The sequence below is a fragment of the Micrasema longulum genome, unplaced genomic scaffold (assembly GCF_059751315.1).
Source record: "Micrasema longulum isolate JH-2025_06_02 unplaced genomic scaffold, ASM5975131v1 h1tg000058l, whole genome shotgun sequence".
NCBI lineage: Eukaryota > Metazoa > Arthropoda > Insecta > Trichoptera > Brachycentridae > Micrasema > Micrasema longulum.
In genome coordinates this window covers 442605-466533 of record NW_028277265.1, presented here as the reverse complement: position 1 = coordinate 466533, position 23929 = coordinate 442605, and the positions used below count along the sequence as shown (strand labels likewise).

At 31.4% G+C, this 23929-nt stretch overlaps 3 protein-coding genes and 1 long non-coding RNA gene across 6 annotated transcripts in view; 2 read left to right on the top strand and 2 right to left on the bottom strand.

Annotated features, from left to right (window-relative positions):
• LOC148285121 (uncharacterized) overlaps positions 1–23929 on the top strand; it is a 176126-nt gene that overhangs the window by 11294 nt on the left and 140903 nt on the right. The gene's annotated exons all lie outside the window — the stretch shown is intronic.
• On the top strand, positions 5108–8491 carry LOC148285125 (uncharacterized). Its single transcript, XM_088229993.1, has 2 exons — positions 5108–5579; positions 6310–8491. The coding sequence occupies exons 1-2, from the start codon at positions 5449–5451 to the stop codon at positions 7475–7477; spliced, it is 1299 nt and encodes a 432-aa protein (XP_088086119.1). The 5' UTR covers positions 5108–5448; the 3' UTR covers positions 7478–8491.
• LOC148285124 (uncharacterized) lies at positions 8590–12916 on the bottom strand. Of its 2 annotated transcripts, none has more exons than XM_088229970.1 (2): positions 12208–12916; positions 8590–11850 (listed from the first exon to the last, which is right to left on the bottom strand). In XM_088229970.1, the coding sequence occupies exons 1-2, from the start codon at positions 12388–12390 to the stop codon at positions 10360–10362; spliced, it is 1674 nt and encodes a 557-aa protein (XP_088086096.1). In that variant the 5' UTR covers positions 12391–12916; the 3' UTR covers positions 8590–10359. The 2 variants fall into 2 exon arrangements, with proteins under 2 accessions (XP_088086096.1, XP_088086106.1); XM_088229980.1 differs by having other exon boundaries at positions 12229–12916.
• Positions 18093–22229, bottom strand: LOC148285123 (uncharacterized). Its single transcript, XR_015822884.1, has 2 exons — positions 20421–22229; positions 18093–19518 (listed from the first exon to the last, which is right to left on the bottom strand). It is a non-coding gene; the product is annotated as an uncharacterized LOC148285123 (long non-coding RNA).

Here is a 23929-nt window from a genome sequence, read left to right as displayed (position 1 = left end):
GTCTGCTTAGGAACTTTGGCGAATATATGCGAAATGTTTTTGTAAACATGGCGCTGACTTTTCCCATACAAATGATTGTAGTTAAATGATGATTTACGATGATTTCTTCCTATTTTAAACCAAGTTGACTGTCGCATTATTATCAGCAATATTAAATTGAGTAAAGATATTTATTTGTATATTGTTATTGTTTTCATTTTTTTTTTTCATTTCGTTTTTTGCACCAGAACCTGAGGCCCAATTGCAGTGGTGAATTATATTACAGAACAACCAGGCTTGAGAAAAATCAAATTTTAATTTTTGTGTTCTCACCGGGAATCGAACCCGGAACCTTCCGTGCGTGAGTCAAGCGTCTTGACCACTACACCACGGAGGCCACCCACGTTAATAACGCGAGCAGAAAAGAGATGTCAAAAATGCTTACTTTCGTCTACTTGACACTCCATTTTGAGGGCTTGTATTAAACTAAAATAATTTATTCAACGTAAAAGTAAATAAAATATCTTATATAACAGAAAATTATCTTTCGAATGACGTACAATTTTTATTTTTTTAAACTTTTGGTACTCATTTTTAAATTTCCGTCATTGGCTAAAAATAATACTGTTGTGCAGTAATCTATATGTGGAATTCTTATAGTTTTATCTATGAGTTCTGCAGTAGTTCTATTTAATTTATTTCTCAATCTACCAAGAAATAATATTTTTTAGATATTTTTTAAAACGTGCTCAAAGTTCGCATTCATAGTTCATTTCGAGTCTAATACTATACATATGTAGCTTATGTTATTTTAAAATAATGAAAATAAGATTTCTGCGATGCAATGCAAGTGAATATATTTAGAAAAATAAAGTGAAGCGCAAGTATGTGAGGAACGTTGAACCTTGGGTGCAGAAGTTTGCGGTTAGGTTAGGTGAGACATGGCGGGGGACGGTGAGGTCAGGTTAGGTTTGGTTACTTGATACGGGCAAGTGAAAGAGGATAAATAAATGGTATATTATTCCTTTATTGACACCAGAGGGACCTGGGAATGAAGACCAAGATATGGGCGACGCGTCAGCATAAAAAAGCAATAAAATGTCTGATGTTAGATATGCATATGGTAATAATAAATAATATGTAATAATATAATAATAATATTTTGCCGACTTACATGGCGTTATTTTCGAGAAAAATCACCAGAAGACCGCTTAACAATTTTAGACATAAACTTACGTTCTAACTAAGCAAACATTACATATTATATTTACAGATTTTAAAACTGTGAGGGAACGATAAACGAAAGATGTGAGATTTTAGTTGAGATCTGAACTGACTGGGGCTGTCGATGATTCGCAAGTGTGAAGGCAGCTGGTTCCAGTCAGAGTAGCTGGCAACTTTTTCCCTGTCTGAATCAAATGCTGACCTAAGAGTAGATTTTCTTCGACTTGTATTTTTCCCAATACTGAGGTCCGATTTGTCTTGGAGCCATTTCATGGAACGATTTGAATACTGTCATGCAAAGCTTATATTTTATTATCTCTGAGCTTTTTAACCAGAGCAAATCTCGAAGATTTGAATGTGAGAATATTTTTTAACCCCCGTAATAAACCTTGCTGTTGCATTAATAACAGATTGAATTTTCGTAGTTTTATATTTTTGGCGATTTGCGTACGTATATTCCATTACAGTAATCTAGACGTGAAACGACGTAAGCATTTATTAGAGCGTCAGTTACGTCTGTTGGAATATTTCTAGAAGTAGATAGGATACCTTCAATAAATATAGAAAAGGCACAATAAATACACTGTTATATGATAGTAAGGTGATCAAGTGCCAGTCCAAAGACAGTACGTAGCCTTAAACCACCTTAAAACATATTTAAATATATATATATATATCTGAGTCAAGTATAATTGATAAGATTAAGAAAGTGTCTTAGAGATGGGTTGGTCACGTAGAACAAATGGACGACGAAAGAATGGTAAAACAAGTATATTTGCCGAAAACATAGCGGTAACGCGAGACGAGACGACCAAGGAAGACGTGGCATGATCAGATAAACCAAAATCTTAAGTATGGTCATGTCAAAAGCAGACAGAACTGAAGGCATGTGTGACAAGATGTATGAATGTGGAAGAAGCTAGGAATGTATGTCAAGATAGACGTGTGTGGTAGTCCATTCTCTCTGCCTACCCTTACGGGGAAATGGCGTGATGGTAATAGTAGTAGTAGTAGCAGTAAAACATATTTCACGTCGATCTCACCAATGTTGATGTCGGAACAGAAAGCATCGTAGACGAATACGCCAACCACTACACTATGAGACGGACTGACTGCCAATCGAGTGGCAGTAAGTCCGGGGAACTCGACACTCACATTAACTCGTTGGAGAACTCGATATTATGAATATTATATGTAATTATGTATAGTTTGTTTATAATTTAAATAAAAAATAAAAAATAACCATAACAAAAAAGTATACGCATTCTGTTACATTTCATAAATAAAAGTATGTAACTTTTCTACCATTAAAATAATAAATTTATTAAACACAAAATGAGTTCAAAATAGTTTTATTACTTATTTATGGTTGTAAACTACCCCATTTTTTATGTTTATGGCACTAGCGGTGACTAACGATCTATGTAAGTGTCACTTTAAGTTTAAGTTAAGTAAGTGACCAGTTGTTCAGCCGCCGAGTGTTTGCTGTGATTAAGTAGATTCGTGTAATGAATATCCAATCGCGGGAAATTTTATTTTGAAAAACCACAAAGGATAGCCACTTAAGGATGCCCAGGTTTCGTGACTCAACAAAACATGCTAACACCTTAGGCGCCCGAAAATATTTATTTATTTTATTGGAACATACAGTCAACGATGATTGAATTATGTAACGAAGATAAGGTTCAAAGACGGACCATCGAAGTTTCTAAATAATAATCATACGTGTTAAATTATGATACATTCTTAAATGTGTGCGTGCTTACTTATATACATATGTAATTATATTTTTTTTATTTGATTTATTAAAGGGATATAACCGCCATTGTAACAAAAAATACAATACTTTCAAATTAACCAAAATTATATGCCAATTATAATTTTCAAAGTAAATACAATGAAAAAAAATATTATAGAAAAAGCTACTTGTAAAAAGCCACTCGTATAATTCCACTTGTCAAACAAACAAACAAACCATCACGCCGTTTCCCCGTAAGGGTAGGCAGAGAGGATAGAACGCCACAACACTCTATCTTTGCATACAGATCTCGCTTCCTCTACATTCATACATCTTCTCATGCACGCGCGCCGATTATTCCGACTTTTGACATGTCCATCTTTAAGTATTTGTTGGATTTGGTCATGCCCTGTCTTTCTTGGTCTTCCTCTATTTCTGCATCCATCAACATTCGCATTGTAAATATTCTCTAGCCGTTCTCTCGCTGTCCATTCGTTCTACATTGTAAAAAATAAAATATTGCCATAATAATTAAAAATAACATAATAATATGAAATGAATTGTAAAGTTTAAAATAAAATACTTTTATAAGATTTAATTTTACTTTAATTTCTTAAATTTACAATAGTGTATTATGTGACGCGTTTCGTCTTGTAGGACATTATTAATTTTATAAAATCGCTTTTTTTCTTATCGGGAATCGAACCTAGAACCTTCCGTGCGTGAATCAACCGTTTTAACCACTCCATTGCAGAGTTCGCCTTTTTCAACCTTTGTATAATTTCACATAGTTTTTAACACTATGTAGTAAATGGCGCGTTCGCCTACCATTCCCGAAGTCCTGGGTTCAATCCCTGGTAGAATGGTATAAAAATACTGATTTGAAAGGTTGTTTAAACTGCACTTATTTATCGTTCAAATTTAGTCTTCCAGGCTTAAAATGTAGATTGAAAGGGTTAAGACGCTTCCGTAATGTGCGATTTAAACCAAATTCGCAATAGCGAGCAGTAGGAACGCCTTTATAGTAATTATTTTCCTCAAATCCCACACGTAGCATGCAAATTCAAAAGGTTATTGTGACGCCGTCCTTATATGCGACATCTAATGAGGCTGTTTCACAATAACATATAAAATTGAACATACGGCACCACAAACTATTTTTTCAAGGTTATATACTCTGTCCCGATTCTGTTTAAAATTGCTGTAAAAGTCCGTAGATTGACAGAACACAGCATGTGGAAAAACAGGATCAAAGAAATATAGCCGAAAAATATCTAACATAGCCTGTGCGTTGGTATACTGATTTAATCAGTAGGTAACAAACGATATTATTGACAAATTTAAACATACATATATATTTGCATACACACATATGCCACATTAATACATATTAAAAAAACCCATAGTATACATATTTCTATTAGGAAAAAAGAAACTTAGTTAACTAGCAATTTAGCTGAAGTATCCAAGCACATCTCTTTCCATGACCCTTTTTTTACCATTTTTTTTACACGCGTTATTGGTTGAATTCCTATATACGACTAAATAATTAAATAAATAGAAAGGAAGATAAATGAAAGATACATTTAGTATCTTATCACACCAAATCAAAAAAACTTTTTTTTAAATGTGTCAATAATTTATTTGATCGAGTAGTTTTTGTATTTGTCTATCTCGTGATGTAGTGGTCAGCGAGTTTCATATCCGACGTGGTTGACATGGAATATTGATTTAAAAAGGTGTTTTTACACAAAAATATTTACGTAGTCCCTGGACTGGTACACGAAGCGCAAGACTGATCATCTTACCTTGTCTTAACAAAAAAATAAAATGATCAAGATACACTTAGTTTGCCGAGATTGGTATACCAATGCAGTGCCCTATGCACCATTAGGTGCGGAAAGGGAATGATAATGATGATGAGTTTTTGTATCTGAAAAAAAAAGAAATGGTCGTGATTCGTAATCCACCTTACCTAAAGCTTTTCATGCAATATTTTCAACAAAATTCAGCCGTTTTCGCAATGAGGAACTTCAGCCCTACGGGAAAATGAATATAAAAAATGTTTTCTTACTCGTGATAAGAATTAAAACATTTAATTGTATGATGAAAGTTCTGGAAAATATACGAAAAAATTATTAAAAATGATTTTAATAAAATGCACTACTTTAATACGTCACTGGTTCTCATGATCACGTGCTTATAATAGCCAATAAATCATAACGTTATAATGTAGTTATGGCGACCGGCGAGAGATTTCCGGTTTCCGGCGTAGCCATTTTTTCAAAACTACCAACGTTAGCGTGTTTTTGTTTTGACTTGACAGCCGGTGCTTTGACATAACTTTGTTGACATCTGATGTTTTCGGTCTTGATTCGCCTGCCGTGTTTGTGTTTGTTATTTTTTCATTGTGCTTTCAACGTTTTAAACGAAAAACGGTTTAAAAATTAGAATTACGTATTCTAAACATACATATATAATATAATTTCCATAACCATTTTTTTAAAATGACGGAAAGTGGATTTGTCGAGGCGAGATCCGATAACCTGCCAAAAATTGATTCGATAATGATGGCCGAGTATTTTTGTAACAATAAGGATTTTATAAGTGCAGAAATTAAAGGAGTTAAAGCAGCAAGGTTTGTTTGTTTAATTACTTTTTCCCGTAATATATTTTATCACGTCGATGTAGTTTCATCTATTTTGTAAGTTAATATTCAATAAACTTCCAAATGTTTACTCACATTATTTAATAATGATTTATTTCCAAAGTAATAAATAGTTCAAAGTTCTTTTATTTGTCTAAGGAATATAATGGAAAGCAGATATGTTTTCATGAAGACTTCAACTTAACCTTAAATTAAATATTTTTATTGGTGTTTTAGATTCATAAATAGTTCAAAATCGATTGTTGCTTTTTATTTTTTTCAATGTTAATCTTCAAATTACTATTGAAAGTTTTTATGAAAATATTAATTCCTTTAATTTTTTTTTATTTTAATAATTTTCTTTAAAAATGTCGGCCTCGTGGTGAAATGGTCAACGCGTTTGCCTACCATGCAAGAGGTCTCGGGTTCAATTCCTGACATGGTTGATATGAAATATTTATTTAAAAGGGCGTTTTCACACTAGAATATTTCATAGTCTCTGGACTGGTACCTGAGGCGTAATACTGATCATCTTACCTTCATGTAACAAAAATGATCAAAATACGTTGCGATCAATGCAGTGACCTATGCACCATAAGGTGCGGAAGGGGGATGATGATGATGATTTTTTTTTTCAAAGCTGTTTAACATTGAAAAAAGTAAAATAATATCTTTAATATTTCACACATAAATGATAGTAATGTGTGTATTTATTTTTCAGATCAACAAGAGAGAGCTACGGTGATAATGCTGTTGGTTATGTCCAGCTGAGGCGTTCAGGAGGTGTTTGCAGTGTAAAAGCAAAAATAACTCCAGAACATAAAGTGCGCAGCCAAGGCTATGGAGTTACATTGGTCTGCAATGAAAATGATGGAAAAATAGAATCCGTCAAGTGTGAAGGCTGTGCTGCAAGCCAAGGTGGTTGTAAACACGCTATTGCCTTTCTCACATGGATGCACCGGCGAAGTGAGGAGCCGGCAACTACATCCACAAAGTGCTACTGGACCAAGTCAGTTTTATCGAAAATTGGAACAACAATAAAATTCGTAAAGGCCAAAGATTTTACAAAAAATGTACCCAGTCAATCATCAAAAACCATTCCCGTTGGAAAGTTTTTAAATGCTTTTTTTAAAAAATCTGCAGAGTTAGGTGTTACTGACACCCAACTCACTAAATACTATAGTGACATAAGTCCTACTAGGCTACTGTCGCTCTGGCATTTAACTTTGAAGTCCCGAGAAGAGGGAATCGGAATTCCCGGAGTTCTCAATTTTTTCCGTTCTAAGATGAGCTCAACACAATGCCAAGAAGCCGCAGAAGCCACAAAAGAGCAAGCAAATAGTGGCCTCTGGTCTGAGCTTCGGTATGGAAGGATAACGGCATCCAAGGCAAACGAAGCTGCACATTGCCACACATTCGACGGTACCCTTGTTGAAAGAATCCTCGGTGGCATATCGATTAAAGATACCAAGGCAATGAAAAGAGGCAGAGACCTGGAAGCTGAGGTCATCGGCGTTTTAAGTAAAATGCTAAATAAACGAATGAAGAAAATTGGCATTTTGCTAAACGGAGAGTGTCCGCTACTCGGTGCATCTCCAGATGCAATAGCGGATGATTTTGTTGTGGAGGTGAAGTGCCCAATCAACGAGGATACTTTTAAAACATATACTAGAGGTCAGAAGCCAGCTAACAAATACTTAGCGCAGATACAACTACAGATGCATTTTGCCGAGAAAACTTCCGGAATATTTTGTATAGCTCATCCTGACTTTGAGAAAACTAAAAACATCACTACATTGACTGTAGAGTATGACAAAATATTTTGTGAGGATTTGATAAAAAAATGCAATACATTTTGGTTTAACGCCATTTACCCCAAAATAAAATAAATATGTACATGTACTGTTTTTAACAAAAATCTTTTCCCGCATTATAATCACTTATTATTCATATTGTTGAGGACTTCCCAGCAAGACACTACCCCTGTGATCCAGCGAACTTCCTGGCTGTGGTTCCTGAATCATAAGAATATCCGACTGGCATAGATGTAGACTCTAAATTCTATTTTGTTTTTCTCATTTTTGTTTCCTGCTAAATAATAATATAAATTACTTATATTTTGCTTCTTACTGTATTTATGGATGTTTTAATTTATTTAACTTTCCTATTTAACGTTACTTAATTCTTTACCGTGCTTTAATAAAAAAAAATTGTCCTGTTTCTTGTTTTATTTGTATAATTTACTAAGTGTTGTTTTAGTTACTTTTTACCCCGTTTGTCTTATTTACTTTTTACTACACACATTTGTTATTTTGTATACATTTGACACTGTTGAAAAATGAGTAATTAAAAAACTCGGGAAAATTATGTATATATTTGAAGAATAAAAAGTAGTGCATATGTTTTGTATTTTTTTTTTTACTGTTGAATATTATCTTAAAATATGTTTTACCTACTTGCATACATATACATAATATTAAAAATGTTGGCCAGTACGGCAAACCAGGCAATGATGTATAAAAACTTAATGTGTAGATACAGAACTATTTGTTTAGATTTATTTTTTAACCAACAGTGCCTCAAACATAGCTTAGTTCCGAAATATGTTAACGTTAAAATTAAACTCAATGGTGTGTCATCAATGAGAGCACTAAAAAGTGCTCGAACAACTTGGATTGCTAACACCTTAGATAAGGGGAAAAAAACCCCCTGCTCCAAGTTTCGCTGATTAATTTGTTTATTTTTGTTTAAATTCTATGACATTGTGAACAATATTCTGTGTTTACTATATTAGTTTTATATCACCCGTCGATGGGAGGAGTGCTCTCCCGAAACTGTAGTAGTGTTCTTGTAAAAGAATAAAAATTGTGTAACACTAATAACAAAGTTTTATTTTCATAATAATTTAAAATAGACACTTAATTTTTTATATTTAATAACTAATCCATGGTTTCAATAAATAGTTTTTAAAAAAATATTGTTGGAATATAACAAAATGCGCTTTAAAAAACGAATATATTTATTAAAATAAAACGTATCATTAAATATGAGTACATGTTTTTGGTCACTAGAAATTATTATAGAACACATTTTTCATGAAGGTGTATTTGAAAAGATGCTTTTTTTTATTATTATGTAATGGGTAATATGTACATAGACAAAGAGAACAACTATGTGATGACCTATTAGGTTACAAGTCTATTATAGTATGAAAATTGGTTTGAGAGAAAAGAATATACTTTGTAAATACACATACATGTAAAGAAAAATAATAACTTTGCAATAACATATCAGGTTACACGTCTACTATGAAAACAGGTTTGAGATAAGATAATGTACTTTGTATATACAAGCACATGTAAATAAAGATAATAACTATGCAATAACATATCAGGTTACACATCTAGTATAAAAACAGGTTTGAGAGAAAAGAATGTACTTTGTATACGTGTAAAGAAAGATAATAAGTATGCAATATCAGGTTACACATTTAGTATGAAAACAGGTTTGATAGAAAATAACGTACTTTGTATATACAGGCACATGTAAAGAAAGATAATAAGTATGCAATAACATATCAGTTTACACATCTAGTATGAAAACTGGTTTGAGAGAAGAGAATGTACTTTGTATATACAGGCACGTGTAGAGAAAGATAATAACTATGCAATAACATATCAGGTTACACATCTAGTATAAAAACAGGTTTGAGAGAAAAGAATGTACTTTGTATATACAGGCACGTGTAAAGAAAGATAATAAGTATGCAATATAAGGTTACACATTTAGTATGAAAACAGGTTTGATAGAAAATAACGTACTTTGTATATACAGGCACATGTAAAAAAAGATAATAAGTATGCAATAACATATCAGTTTACACATCTAGTATGAAAACTGGTTTGAGAGAAGAGAATGTACTTGTATATACAGGCACGTGTAGAGAAAGATAATAACTATGCAATAACATATCAGGTTACACATCTAGTATAAAAACAGGTTTGAGAGAAAAGAATGTACTTTGTATACGTGTAAAGAAAGATAATAAGTATGCAATATCAGGTTACACATTTAGTATGAAAACAGGTTTGATAGAAAATAACGTACTTTGTATATACAGGCACATGTAAAGAAAGATAATAAATATGCAATAACATATCAGTTTACACATCTAGTATAAAAACAGGTTTGAGAGAAAAGAATGTACTTTGTATATACAGGCACGTGTAAAGAAAGATAATAAGTATGCAATATCAGGTTACACATTTAGTATGAAAACAGGTTTGATAGAAAATAACGTACTTTGTATATACAGGTACATGTAAAGAAAGATAATAATTATGCAATAACATATCAGTTTACACATCTAGTATGAAAACTGGTTTGAGAGAAAAGAATGTACTTTGTATATACAGGCACATGTAAAGAAAGATAATAAGTATGCAATAACATATCAGGCAACATAACAATCATCTAGTATGAAAACAAGTTTGAGAGAAAATAACGTACTTTGTATTTACAGGTACATTTACAGAAAGAAAATAACTATACAATAACATATCAGATTATAAGTCTAGAATGAAAAAAGGTTTGAAACGGATTTGATTGAAAACATGTGTAGAAACATAATGACATACAGGTTATAAGTACCCTGATACCAGGGTCAGAAAAAATAAACAGTACACAATGGAAAAATTATAAGAAAAATAATCAGAATAAAAATGCAAAACTACAAGTTTAGGCCTTCAAACATATGTAAATATAAAAAATATTACATTTTGATGAGTGCATCATGAATGTTAATGATGCCAGAAGCAATAAGAATTAGATTATCTATTGTGTGTATTTGGTGATTGTCAATTCTAGCATGAGGTAACAACATTTTGAACTCTCGTAGCCTTCCTATCACTCGTTCTACGTGAATTCTTAATGCAGCTATTCTCTTGCTTTCCATAACTTCTTCGGCGGTGGGTTTTGTGCTGGTTACAACACTGGGAGGCCTCACAAGCTCGCAACCCTTGGCATACAAGGCCCCAGAAATATTTTTAAACCCTCTGTCAGCCATAATTTTCATTCCCGGTGACAATAAATCTAAGTAACCACAATCTTGAATGATTAAACTATCAGAGGCCCGCCCTCCGTAACCAGTTGAAACATAGTTGACTAATCCATCGGCTGTACACGAGATTAGATACTTCATAGTATTACAGCCTTTGTATTCTGACCATGTTAAAGACTGATTCAAAGAATCAGTTGGTTTTTCAATTTCTATTTCCAAACAGTCTATTATGCATGTGATGTCGGAATATCTATATCTAAAAGCTTCTGGTATAAAATGCTTTAAAGTATGTTTTTCAGGCCACACAATAAGTTGCTTTAAACAAGCCGATAATGGATATAAACAATCATTAAAAATACTACAAATACTAGATGAAGATAAGCCAAAATGCATGCCTAAAATTGCGTATGAATCATTTAAGCGCAGCTTCTTTAGAGTTATCAAAATATTTCTATAAGATAAAGGAACAGTTTCTTGCAGAACAGAAATAAGATAGTAAGATTTTTTCGGTATACCTAAACATAGTTTTGGTTCCCTCAGAACAGACATTAAAATTCCCGTTAACATAGTGGCTTTATATTCTTCTACATCTATTTCTGACGCTAAATAATCTGTGTCAGATGTATATACTGAAAACTCTTTTTCTTCTAATGAAACATCACTGCCAGAAGATTGCAGGAGAAGGTCTTGCGGTTTTTTCGGTGAATACATTATATTCTCGCTTCTAACTTTAGTCGGAGAACATAAAAGTGACGTTAGTTTGGAAACTGTATTAGTTCCCAAGCTTTGGCAACGCACTTTGATATTTGCTTGCACCGCTTTGTCACATACAGAACTGACAGTAGAGTTTGGCGGGTGGTCTAGTGTATGCAGTTCATAGATCCGTTGCATATTATCAGCGGAGGTATGCTGATGCTGAGGGGTTTCCGTGTGTGTAACGATAGCCGAGCGCTGACTTCCAAGTATGTGCGGGGATATATCTATTTTTGAACGTGAACTAGTTGAAGGCAGTAAAATATCATCAACGTTAAAAGGAGCGGATTCTGCAAATAAATTGATACAAGTTGATTCTGGAGGCGTATTTTGTAATATTCCAGCTTTTTTATGCTGCCATTTAAATACATGTGGAACAACCTCTTTCTTGAGTCGCATTTTATTTCCAGTTATCTTATGCGAAATTAAATTCTCTACATCTTCATCAAGCTGAAAAAAAAAAACACTTTTTATATTGGCATTATCTTTGTGAAAAATCATTAAAATAATTAAGATTATAATAGTCAAAATATGTTAAATATCTTCTTCATAGTTTGTTTTGCATTGTTTTAAAAAGTTTCTAAGTTTAGAGGTTATGTTTCTTCTCAAACTAATTGAATAGATGAATTATAAACTTGTAAATAAAGCATTCGCATTCCTAACGATATTTAAAAAGGTTAAAACAAATTATTACGTTTTCATAACAAAAATAATAAAGGTGAGGTAATAATTATTTTTTAAACTATAAAAAACTTCAAAAGAACGTTCATGTTATGGTATAGGTACTTAAAATATAATCAAACTTACATTAAAGTGGTCTCCACATACATAAATAACGGACTTAGTTTCTTCTTTTTTGTATTTTCCGTGAAACTTTATAGCGCTAAACCATTTCCTTCTTCTGTCACTGTCACGCGGACACATAAAAAATAGTTTCGTATTTTTTGACGTGTTTCTGCACTTTAAAACTGCACATGCTTTCGAAGGCATATTTAAATACAATCACAAATAAGGACACAGAATAAAATCTAATCGAAAAATCGAAATTCACTAAGCAGTCAACTCAACAAAGAGCGAATCAATTATGACAGTATTTAATATGTTTAGATTGTTTACTTTGTGATTATAATAAATTCTACGGGGTCTACCTTTTAAACTTCAGCAATAAAAACAAACTGTATGTCGTTCCAACAAACTTGTCCGATCATGTCAAACAATGTCGTTAAACTCATGCAAACGGCGGTTCGAAAAGTAAATGTCACTTAAACCCGTATTTTCTTTGCTTCTTGTCAGTTACGTTCTTCGTTCAGATGTGTGTTTTGATCACTTGCCGACTAGAACCTGTGACGTCACACGCGGAGTAATTTAGAAGTTTTTGTGGGAATTTTCAAAATTACAAAACTTTAAAAAATCACAGCGATGGTATTAGGATACTAAAAAAAAAAAAAAAAATATTTTTAGCTTAGTTTAATAATCTACTAACAAAAAAAAAATTAAAAAAAAACGACTGAACTTCCTCATTGAGATTTTTTAAACCTATAAAAAATAATTAGATGCGGAAAGAGCATGATAATGATGATTTTGAGTTTTTGTATCTGAAAAAAAAGATATTGTAGTGATTCCTGATGTACCTAACCTAAACCATTTCATGCAATATTTTCAGTAAAATTCAGCCGTTTCTGCAATTGAGATTTATTTAACGTATTAAAAACATTCAGCAGTTCGGTATGTGTCTGAAATGTTAAGCGGATTTGACTCGCCTTTATTCTCATACTTAACGACTTGTGACATAGATGCATACCAAAATGGACTAATATAAGCAGTCGTAGGACAAATGTGCAACAAACTTCTTCACGTACCGTCTAGATAAAATAATTAGCATATTATATGACTACCGTGTTACCAATAGAATAAAACTCATTAATTTAGATCTTAATTTGTTGCAACAGAGAGAGAAAACATTTTTAGAAAAGAATATGAGAGTCTAGGCATTCGCAGGGCTTATGACCTGTCATTGGCTGTTTTGAGTGGCCACTTTGCGCACTGTGTAACATTCACCAGTTTTATTATGTTTAAACATGCACATTTCCTCAACTCTTACTTCTGTTGACTTTTGTGAAGTAAAAGAGTAAAAGCCTTTATCATATGGGTGAGATTCTTCCGGCTGAACCATTTTACCTACTAGGCAACGCCTGAAAACAAATTTTCAATTTGTATACTTCTTATACCAGTTTGTTTTTTTTTTAAATTTATTTATTTTTAAACATTCAATATTTTTTGTCAAACAGAGTTCAGAGTTTGAAAATACGAGTATCCTAACAAGACGAAACGCGTCACAATATACGCTCTTGTATATTAAAAGTAAGTTGTAAGAAAAATCATATAAACGTGTTTTATTTTGAATACATTGCCAAACTACTCGTATCATTAGTTTATTAGGAAATAATTTTAAAAATTAAAGAAATTTGTATTTAGTAGTTTTTTAATAATTAATAAATTTTTGTGCCAGCAATTGCGGTTATACTAAAAATTGATTAAATATTTAGTAAAAAAAATAATTAAAAAAATAATTAAGTGAAATTTAAAAAATTTAAATTATGAAGTAATTAGAGAACTAGTGACGGCTTTTTATATTTTTATTTTTAAAAACCATTTAGAGAAATTTCGCCGTACATTAAAATGCTCTTATTTTTACCGCTCGTAAGAAAACAAAATGAAATAAAAAAAGCAAGAAAAAAAAATATCTTGTTCCTGAAAAGTATTAGTTCGATAATATTACTGATAAATTCCACTGCATAACGAAAATCAATAATGTTGATGAAATCAAATGAATAAGCGTATTAAACTAGACCTTTGATTGTGTTTTTTTATAGTTATGAAAAACGAGATTATGAATCTACGCTTGCTTACTTTTTTTACAAGATATTATTGTTAAAATTCTTAAATATTGTATTTGTTTATTCTTCCTCATCTTATCTATTAGCCGATCTCGAAGCACAAAAAACCGTTTTTGACAGCTCAATCATTAGTTCCATACAAATACAAATATGGTTGTCAAATTGTCAGACGGTAGCCGCACTTTCCCTGTCGTTTGAGTGGCCTTTGTACAGTTTGGGGGCTTTGTCTGCCTCTATGGAGCTATGGTCGCAGACAATAACCCATGGTAATGACATTACCGTCATGACATAAAAAAATGTCCGTGGAGTTGTGCCACTTTAAAATGAGGCGATTTCGCACATGTGGACACGTTTCACGCACGTGCTAATATCAACAATATTCATTCAAATTTTAATATCAAAAGAAGTACTACTATATAAAACTAATGCGATTTTTCAGCAAGACATAAATTCATTATTATAAAATGAAACTTGGAGTAATGATTATGCAAAAAGAGTTGATAAACTCTTTAGGACGAAAATGACTAAACTAAAAAAAGCTTTAAATAAGTTAAAACTTTTTCTTCACTTCTTCGATAAACATTACCTATCATTTTGCATAAAAAAAACGCAACATTCGGGTGGGAATAGGACAAAATCTATCTTTATTACACAGAAGTTTAGATTCCGTATAAGTGCGGAAACGATGAAATTAGTGTTGTGTTTACATTGTTGTGTGAAGGACGCAACACAGACAAACATATAGTGACCAAAAGCTAGTTGAGTCTATTTTATTCCGATACAAATAACATGTTTACTTAGTTTAAAAAAATATTAAAACGACTAATTTAGCTTTGTGATTGTTTCGTTCCGACTTAACGATAATATAAGAGACTTATTTAAGTAAATATAATTTTATAATTTAAATTATCGATAATCTTAGTGATTTATTTACGTGTCATTTCATGAATAAATAAAAACATGTGTTTGGTGACCTCATCTGACCTAATGAAAATAATGCCATTGTCTTATTTAACAAAGTGCTTTTGTTTGTTTTTTTTTTTAAATCTAATAATGACTCATTAATAAATGTTTTGTTTAAACTTTTAAAAAAATATTTTTAGAAAGCCTTCGGTATATTTTTTAAACTTTAAAAACTAATTATTTTTTTACTTTTTTAAATTTTACTAGTAATTTTTTTTTGATAAGAAGTTTATTTAATTTTTTTAAAAATTTTTGTAAAAAATACAATAGATACTATTGATAATAATTTCCTTTAAGTACTAAATTTCATTTGCTGTGTTAAAATATAATTATTTTATTATTATTTATGAGGGTTGAATGGTTAGGCCTTCTGACATCACATGTTTTAACGTTTCATTCACTGTCAATCATCAAATTGACAAATCAATGCATGTGCTAAACTTTCCAATGACATTTACCAATGACTTTAGACATTTTGACAATGGATTAAGGTTGTTTCGATGGCAAAACGACATATCGAATCAGGTTGCCATTTGAATATCAAAGTAATTTATTTGACTTCGAATGTTTATTTTACTACGACGCGATAAAAAATCAAATCGTTTGATAAAGCACATTTATTTGATTTGTGATATACTTAGATCATATAAAATGGCCATAAAATAAGATTTTATACCAGCATTTGTAGGAGTCTGATTCAAGTTATGATGTTGGTAGATACTACACCTAGCAGTTAATGCTCGTATGTAGAATATTTTAAATGTTTCTAAATGTTAGTCAACAAGGCTGGATATCACTCTTTAGGGAGTTTTTTTAGATTGGAATTTATTGCAACAGAGAGTGAAAACATTTTCGAGAAGGGAATGTGGACTCTAAACATTTACAGGACTTATGACCTGTCATTGGCTTTGTGGCCACTTTTACCAGCCAATGACAGGTCATAAGCCGTGTTAAAGCCTATTTTTGCATATTCCGGCTTCGAAAATGTTTTCCCTCAATAAATGACTTTGTTTTTAAAAACTAATTATTTTATTTTTTTACTCACCAGCTTCGAAGCTATACAAGCTTCCTTATCAATTAAAGTATACATTGGTAAGAAAGCAATCTGTTTCGAAACCGGTTACTAAAATGTATTTAAAAAAAAAATATTTATTTATTCTTTACATTCATTTTTAAAATAATTAAAAAGCGTGCCCTTTGTTCAATTTTTCATTTTCGTGTTTAAAAAATAAAATAAACCGTTTTAAAAAACTCCAATCGGCAATCGATTTAAATATTAAATTAGTTTTTTTTTTTTTAAATATATTTTTATGACTTTTTTTTTATTGAATTCATCTGCAATATTTTGAGTATGAGTGACGGGACTTCCTTCCTAGGTAGTTTAAAATAGGAAAAACATTTTTGAAAAGGGAATATCAAAGTCTAGACATTTACAGGGCTTTTGATCTGTTATTGAGTGGTTTAAGTGACTGCTTTAGTCACTGTTTAAAAAATAACAGTCTCTGTTGCAACAAATTTAGAGTGAATTAATCTGTTTTGTTTTAAGGATGAATAAAAAAATGAAATTAAAAACTCAAGGAAGTTCAATAGGTGCGAAGGTTTTCACAGTCACTGTTATCAAAATTATGTATCTTTTTTGGGTAATACCGTGTATGTTGGATTTGATCCGACGTTTCGGCTACCATTGCAGGAGCCATCTTCAGGGAAAAACCCTGAAGATGGCTCCTGCAATGGTAGCCGAAACGTCGGATCAAATCCAACATACACGGTATTACCCAAAAAAGATACATAATATTCAAGGAAGTTCATTAATAAATATTAGTTTAATTAATGAAATTAAATAAATTTTGTAAATAATTGTCGTTCGGTAAAAGAACATTAAACGCATTTTGGAGATTGTCCACCGCGTGTGAAATGCATCTAATATATACAAATATGTGGGATTAGTAGTTGTTTGGACATATAAATTACCTGTCTGTCCACCTAACAAAAGCTTGGACTTCTACATTTTCGTAATAATAAACACCCACCAGACATTGCTGACAGAAACAAAACGCGTTTGTGTCGTATGTTTGACTACGAAATATGTTTATAAAAAAACAAGATTTAATAAACATTTATGTAATAGGGTTTTGACTTTTAGAATACATAGCTTTAAAAATGACATTTTTCCTTTGACAAGCAGAGTGGTTTTAAAACAACACAATCATTGAAAATCATTTGCAATTTAAGAAATGACCCAATTTTATTTATTTTTATAAATATTTGCGTTTTTGTGATTTAGCCAAATATTTAAATTTTCGAGGCCATTTTCAACAAGTTGTATTTAACTCACTAAAAAAATAGGAATGAAACTGGGGTAGAGAGGAGTTCAAACCTTGGAGATCTGATCCGTGAGTCCGCAACACTGGCACTGGACCACTACCCGGTTCTCTCGTGTTTTTTTTAGGATAAATAGATTTAGTTAATCTTCTCTGGCAACTCAATGTTTTCCGTTTTGGCGTGTTTGCGTCTTTTAAAATTCTCTCGCACAAGAGAGCTGTTTTTACCAAACCCAAAAGACATGTTTTTCGATTTCGTTATATTTTGGTTGGTATACCCATATAAATTTATAAATAATAACATTTATTTTGAAATTTGTTTTATAATGTATTTTGTGAACTTATAATAGTTTAAATACGTATATAGTTTTGTATTTTTATTATTGTAATTCAAATGCACTTCCACCAAGAAATGTCTGTAGAAATATTCAATCTATTATGGAAACATTAAATAATATATTTTATAAAGTTACAAAAATGCTACATGTACCTTCATATTAAAAGTTTTTTATCTCGCGTAACCAAAGACAACGCCAGATAACTTTCAAATAATGTCAGTACACATAATTAAATTTGAAGTATTTTTTTTATCTAAAAAAAAAAAACTTTGTCTTTCTCGATCTTCCTTGTTTTCGGCATCCATCAACATTAATAAATCTGTTTAGCCATTCTGTGTCGTCCATTTCCTCTACATACATGACCAACTCTGAACTCTCAGCCTTACATAATGCATGATCTCGGCATTTTGGGCACCCGTCGTATATAGTTTTACCACATATTCAGAGATCGCATTTTGACAGCATTCAGCCTACGTTCATCCTTGTTTTTCGCTTCCATTCAGAAAGATGAAGGTCGGCAGCAGGACTCCTTTGTAAAGGGCAAATTTCGCCTCTTGCTGCAAATATTTAATTGTCAAAGTTGTACCGATCTATTAGTATTATTTCGGTTTTATTGAAAAATCTCTTCTAACAAGCCACAAAACTTGTACACAATCAACAAAGTTAAATCTAACGGATAAAGAAGGGTAAGCATTGATTTTGTTTACTTATGAATCTGGCTGAAAAAAAGACAGGGTTGGCTATCAAGATCATCAATTGAAATAAAAAGCATATGTCAGTGGTCAGTATGTTAGAAATAATTTACATATGCGAGTAATATGTAATATTTCTCGGCCGGTCACAATGGGCCCGCTGCCCGTTAGACCCCGGAGTGACAGGACAATGGGCCGTACGAAGGGGTTAATTGCGGCCGGGCGGGTGTTAAATAATTTGTTTTATTGGACATACCGACACTAGTTGCCTGCATTTTTTATTACCGACATGCAGGACTTCTATTTTTGATTTTAGGGTTCATTACGCAGGTCTTTGATCCTTGGTACCGAAACCGGGCGTAGCGGTTGTAAAAGATCTCGATACGAATGTAATTAAAATTATTTATAGTTTTAACTACATGCGGATAATTAATAGCCCGTTTTGATTCAGGAAATATCTTTCAAACGTTTCAAAGATTTATTTAATCTTTTTTAGATTTAAATTTAATTTTACCGTTTACAATATTTTCTCTATCAAAAGTAGGTACCTTCTATTTCAAAAGTGCTCAATATTCAACAAAATCAAACAGCCGTGTAAAATAATCTAAAGAAAAAAAAATCGAACATTGTAAATAAGTAGACGAAGATGATGCTAATAAAAACTGTATTACTAACGTTGTATGTATACTATATCAATATTAAAAATACATACAAAATTATATTGTTTGGTCTAACATGAGTAAAACCAAAATAATGGTAAACCCTTATGAAACAACACACATATTATACAGATTGAACGATTTCAACTAAGGATCTGCATATTTATTTATTCATTCATTAGTTTGTACATACATCTTTACAAAATGGCACAAAAACACTGGCAAATTCTGCTTGTACTAGGAGTAGGCTCAGTACTCGGCGGCCTCCGTGGTGTAGTGGTCAAGACGCTTGACTCACGCACGGAAGGTTCCGGGTTCGATTCCCGGTGAGAACACAAAAATTAAAAATGTGATTTATCTCAAGCCTGGGTGCTCTGTGATGTAATTCACCACTGTAATTAGGCCTTCTGGCCTGTTGTGGTGCAAAAAAAAAAATGTATTTGAAGGGTCGGCAAGCCAGAAATATAGTATGCCTAATGTTGCAATCGGTTCCTATATGGGCAAATGCCTGTTATAAGAAACGAATTTGTTGCGGCAAATCTGGTTTTCGAATATGTTTCCTATAAATAAAAATAATATTGAAGAAATAGAAAAACAGTTATAACCCGATTATTATTTGGGATAGTTGCTGAATGTACATCTTGAGTGGTTTATGCTATGCAGATGTGCCGCATGTAATGTATATGTTTGTGTATGTTTTATATGTGCGTTCATGTGTGTGCGTGGATGGCTCGGAGTGTACATTCGGTATTTTTATTTATTTTAATTTATTACCTCCATGGAAAACGCAAATGTCAACAATTATCTTTTTTTCACTTAAAATTCTTATTTATTTTTTATTTTTTGTCACATTTAATGTTTATATCTTTTTAATTTATGAAAACTTAATTGGTCTTTTTATGTTAAAAAATTGTTGTTTTTAATACTGATTTTGTATGACTGTATGTTTTCTAAATAAAATAAAATAAAATAAAAATAAAAAACCCAAAAGAGAAGGAAAAAAAAGATAGTACAGTTTACGTTAAATGTAAAAATAAAATAAAATATATAAATATATATACATACACACATACATACAAATGCATACATATACACATACATACATATATACATACATACATACATAATACATATGCACATTCAAAAATACAATAAATTTATAAATGCTTTAATGGGATGGCATAATATTTAAATTACTATCCTCTAAATTCTCAGATTCCTTACTTCCAGTGTCTATCAACCAAATTGTTATTATTTTTTTCTTTTTTTAGTGAAATAATTTTGAATTAACAATAATAGGAAAAAATTCTCTAAATTCCAATGTTTAAGGCAAACAAAAAAGGTTCTCGAACTTGTTTCTAAACACTGTGCTTACTCGTTAGCAGGTACCAATATTTTATTAACATATTCAAGCTTTAAAATGAAAAAAAAAAACGTAGTTACAATATTATTAATAATTTTACTTCCAAGAAAAAATAAGGTACTGAGTAATGTAGCCCTTTATATTATGAGGAATTTGAATTTTGTGTACAAATGTTGTTAAAGAATTTAAAAATAGTTCAGGTTTACGTGGCAGAAAAAAATTGAAACGGAAATGAATTTGGAACGTGTGAATCTAATAAAAAGATTGCATTGTTATATATTTTCCGCAATTTGATCCCGGATTTAGCAGTGTTTTGATGGAATCATCTCATTTATGATTTTTCATAAAATATTTTAGTAAATGCTAATGGAGGAAATGATAATGACTAAGAAGCTTTAAAAAAGCTGAGTATCACGATTCTAAAAAAATAATCATTTGACATTAAAGACAGATAGATATATTATGTACGATTTTTTTTGCTTCTCTCCAATCTACAATCGGTCGTAGACCATAAGATAATTTTTTGAATGATTTATCTGTGTATTTAGAAGAAAATAAAGCTGAAAACACTTTAGGTTATAAATTCATAATAAATATTTCCTTTGGTTCATTATCAGTGAGGAATTTTCTCATGCTCATTATCATCTCTATCTCTTCCGAATCCAGTGGTGCATAGGACACTGATCGGTTAACCAAATGCATCGCATTGCTTTTATAATATTATGGGCTTCAGGTGGAATACCCCATTTAAAACAACCTTTAAAATCAATATTTCATATACAGCGTACAGGACCCCTAGAATGATAGTCAAATATACCAAACACTTCACGACTTATTTACACTCGATTTTCTCATTCCGGACTTTTACCCGATAGCAGGTCAAAAAACCAGGCCAAAAACACACGACCATGTCTTTGGTTCAATTTAACATATTGCATTTAATAATTAATTCCCCGAGACACAAGGATCTCTTACTCAATAAAAAAAGTATATTTAAAAGACATGTAAAGTACGTCAAACTACTCTTACTCAAATAAAAAACAAAACCCCTACAATACGTCACATGCGAATAATATAATCACTAGATCCTCAACACAAAGACAACTTAAACAAATACAAACTAATACCATTTTTGGACATAAGGATTTTGAGTGTTATTCAATTAAAATCAATAACCTACTTCCACTATCTATTAAAACAATTAATAACGAGAAAATTTTTAAAAAGGCTATAAAGAAATGGATAGTGGATCTAAGTAGAAGTAAAATGGATTGCCTCATTTACCCAAACCAATATTGAATCAACTGCTCCACAAGCGTACAGCTTATGTTAGGTTTTTGTTATTTTCATTGTGCGTTTTGTAATATAAATGTACATATATACCCAGTTTTTAAACAGTCTGAATATTGTGTTAATTATCTCTTTTTATTAAGTAAGTCTTCTTTGTTTATTCTCAAATGTGAAAACATTTAAAAAAGTATATTGTTAAGTGTCCTCGACATGGGTAACCCCAGTGAGGTCACATTATTTTTATTATTGTTTATAGTTTGTAAGAGTAAATTATGAATAAAAAAAAAATAAAAAAAATAAAATAAATATAAGAATTACTTTTAACATTTTCTTATGGTAGTAAACAATAAAAAAATAAACAAAAAATAGTACAACAATGTTTTGAGAATGTCCAAATGCTTGTAGACTGGCTGAATTTCCTCCCTATGTTTTTATTTACATTTAAATTTGTTGCAACAGAGAGGGAAAACATTTTTTCAAGAAGAAGATTTGGTCATCACCATGAAGGTTTCAGCTCTTTTACTTCACAAAAGTAAACAGGTGGAAGAGTTGAGGGAATGTGGATGTTCCGACATAGACAGAATTGTGAATGTTACACAGTGTGTGAAGTGGCCACTTAAACCAGCCAATGACAGGTCATAAGCCCTGTAAATGCCTAGACTTTCACATTCTCTTCTCAAAAATGTTTTACCTCTCTGTTGCAACAAATTTAAATGCAATTAAATTGTTATTGTATTAAATGGTTAATGATATTAAAACTTTTTTAAATGACTATCGGAAACTTTTAACATTCAAAAAAACTTACGTATTTTATCAAATAAGATTCCTAAATGTATTTATTAAATAATTAAAATGATGATTAATAATATTCATTCAAAGCGCATAATATAATCAATCAAAATCATCGTTAACACACATAACATATTTATTCAAAAATAATTGCAAAATACCCGGCACTTTTCCGCAATTTTCCGTTTTCAATAGCTATTTTGAAATTACCTGACCTTAATTGAATTTCATTAAAAGGTGGGTTTTAAAAGGTTATGTGAATTTCATCAGGAGTTTTAGATTTAAAATACTGTACATTTAATTATCTCTTGAATTATGTTTTTGAGACGTCATCCTCTAATTGAGTTTGCATTATTAATGATCTTAACTTATTAACTATATGTACATTGTTATTATAACAGCACACAAGAATACGTTTATGTGTGCCCTATTTAAAAATTTAAAATTAAATAAAATAAATACTCGTCTAAAATATTTTCGTATTTGATAATCCGTATTCATCGACACATTACTTAGCAGATAGAGAACATTTCGGAGAAGGAAACATAGATGTTTAGGCATTTACAGGGCCTATAACTTAGCATTGGATAGTTAAAATGGCCATTTTACTCACTGTGTAACATTCACCATTTTGCCAATGTTTGAAAATCCAAATTTCTTCAATTCTTCCATATGTTGATTTTAGTGAAGTGGAAAAGCTAACCTTTATTAATTAAATTCTTTCAGATACTAGGCAACGCATAAAAACAATTTTTAAAATTTGTACTCTTTCTCAAATCTGAGAATGTTTGTATACAAAATTAGCGGATTTCACCTCCTAGGAAGTAAATAATATTAATTGTTTTCATGCAGCAGCAAGGCTTATTACGGGAGTAAAAAAATATTCTCACATATCACATCTTCGAGATTTGCACTGTTTAAAAAGCCCAGATAGAATAAAATACGAGCTAAACTTTGACCCTTCCTGAAATGTATCCAAAATATCTATCGGACCTTTGTATTAGGGAAAATACATGTCGAGGATAATCTATTCTTAGGTCAACATTTGATTCAGGCAGAAGAAAACTTGTCGAAATCCGGCGCTCCCCCAACACTAGATTTGAAGATCGTGTTTTGCCGTTGCCGGCCCCTCTGCTTGAAATTAATTGCCTTCAAACTTACGAATTTTTGACAGTTCCAGTCGGTTCAGATCCCAACTAAAATCTCACTTCTTTAGT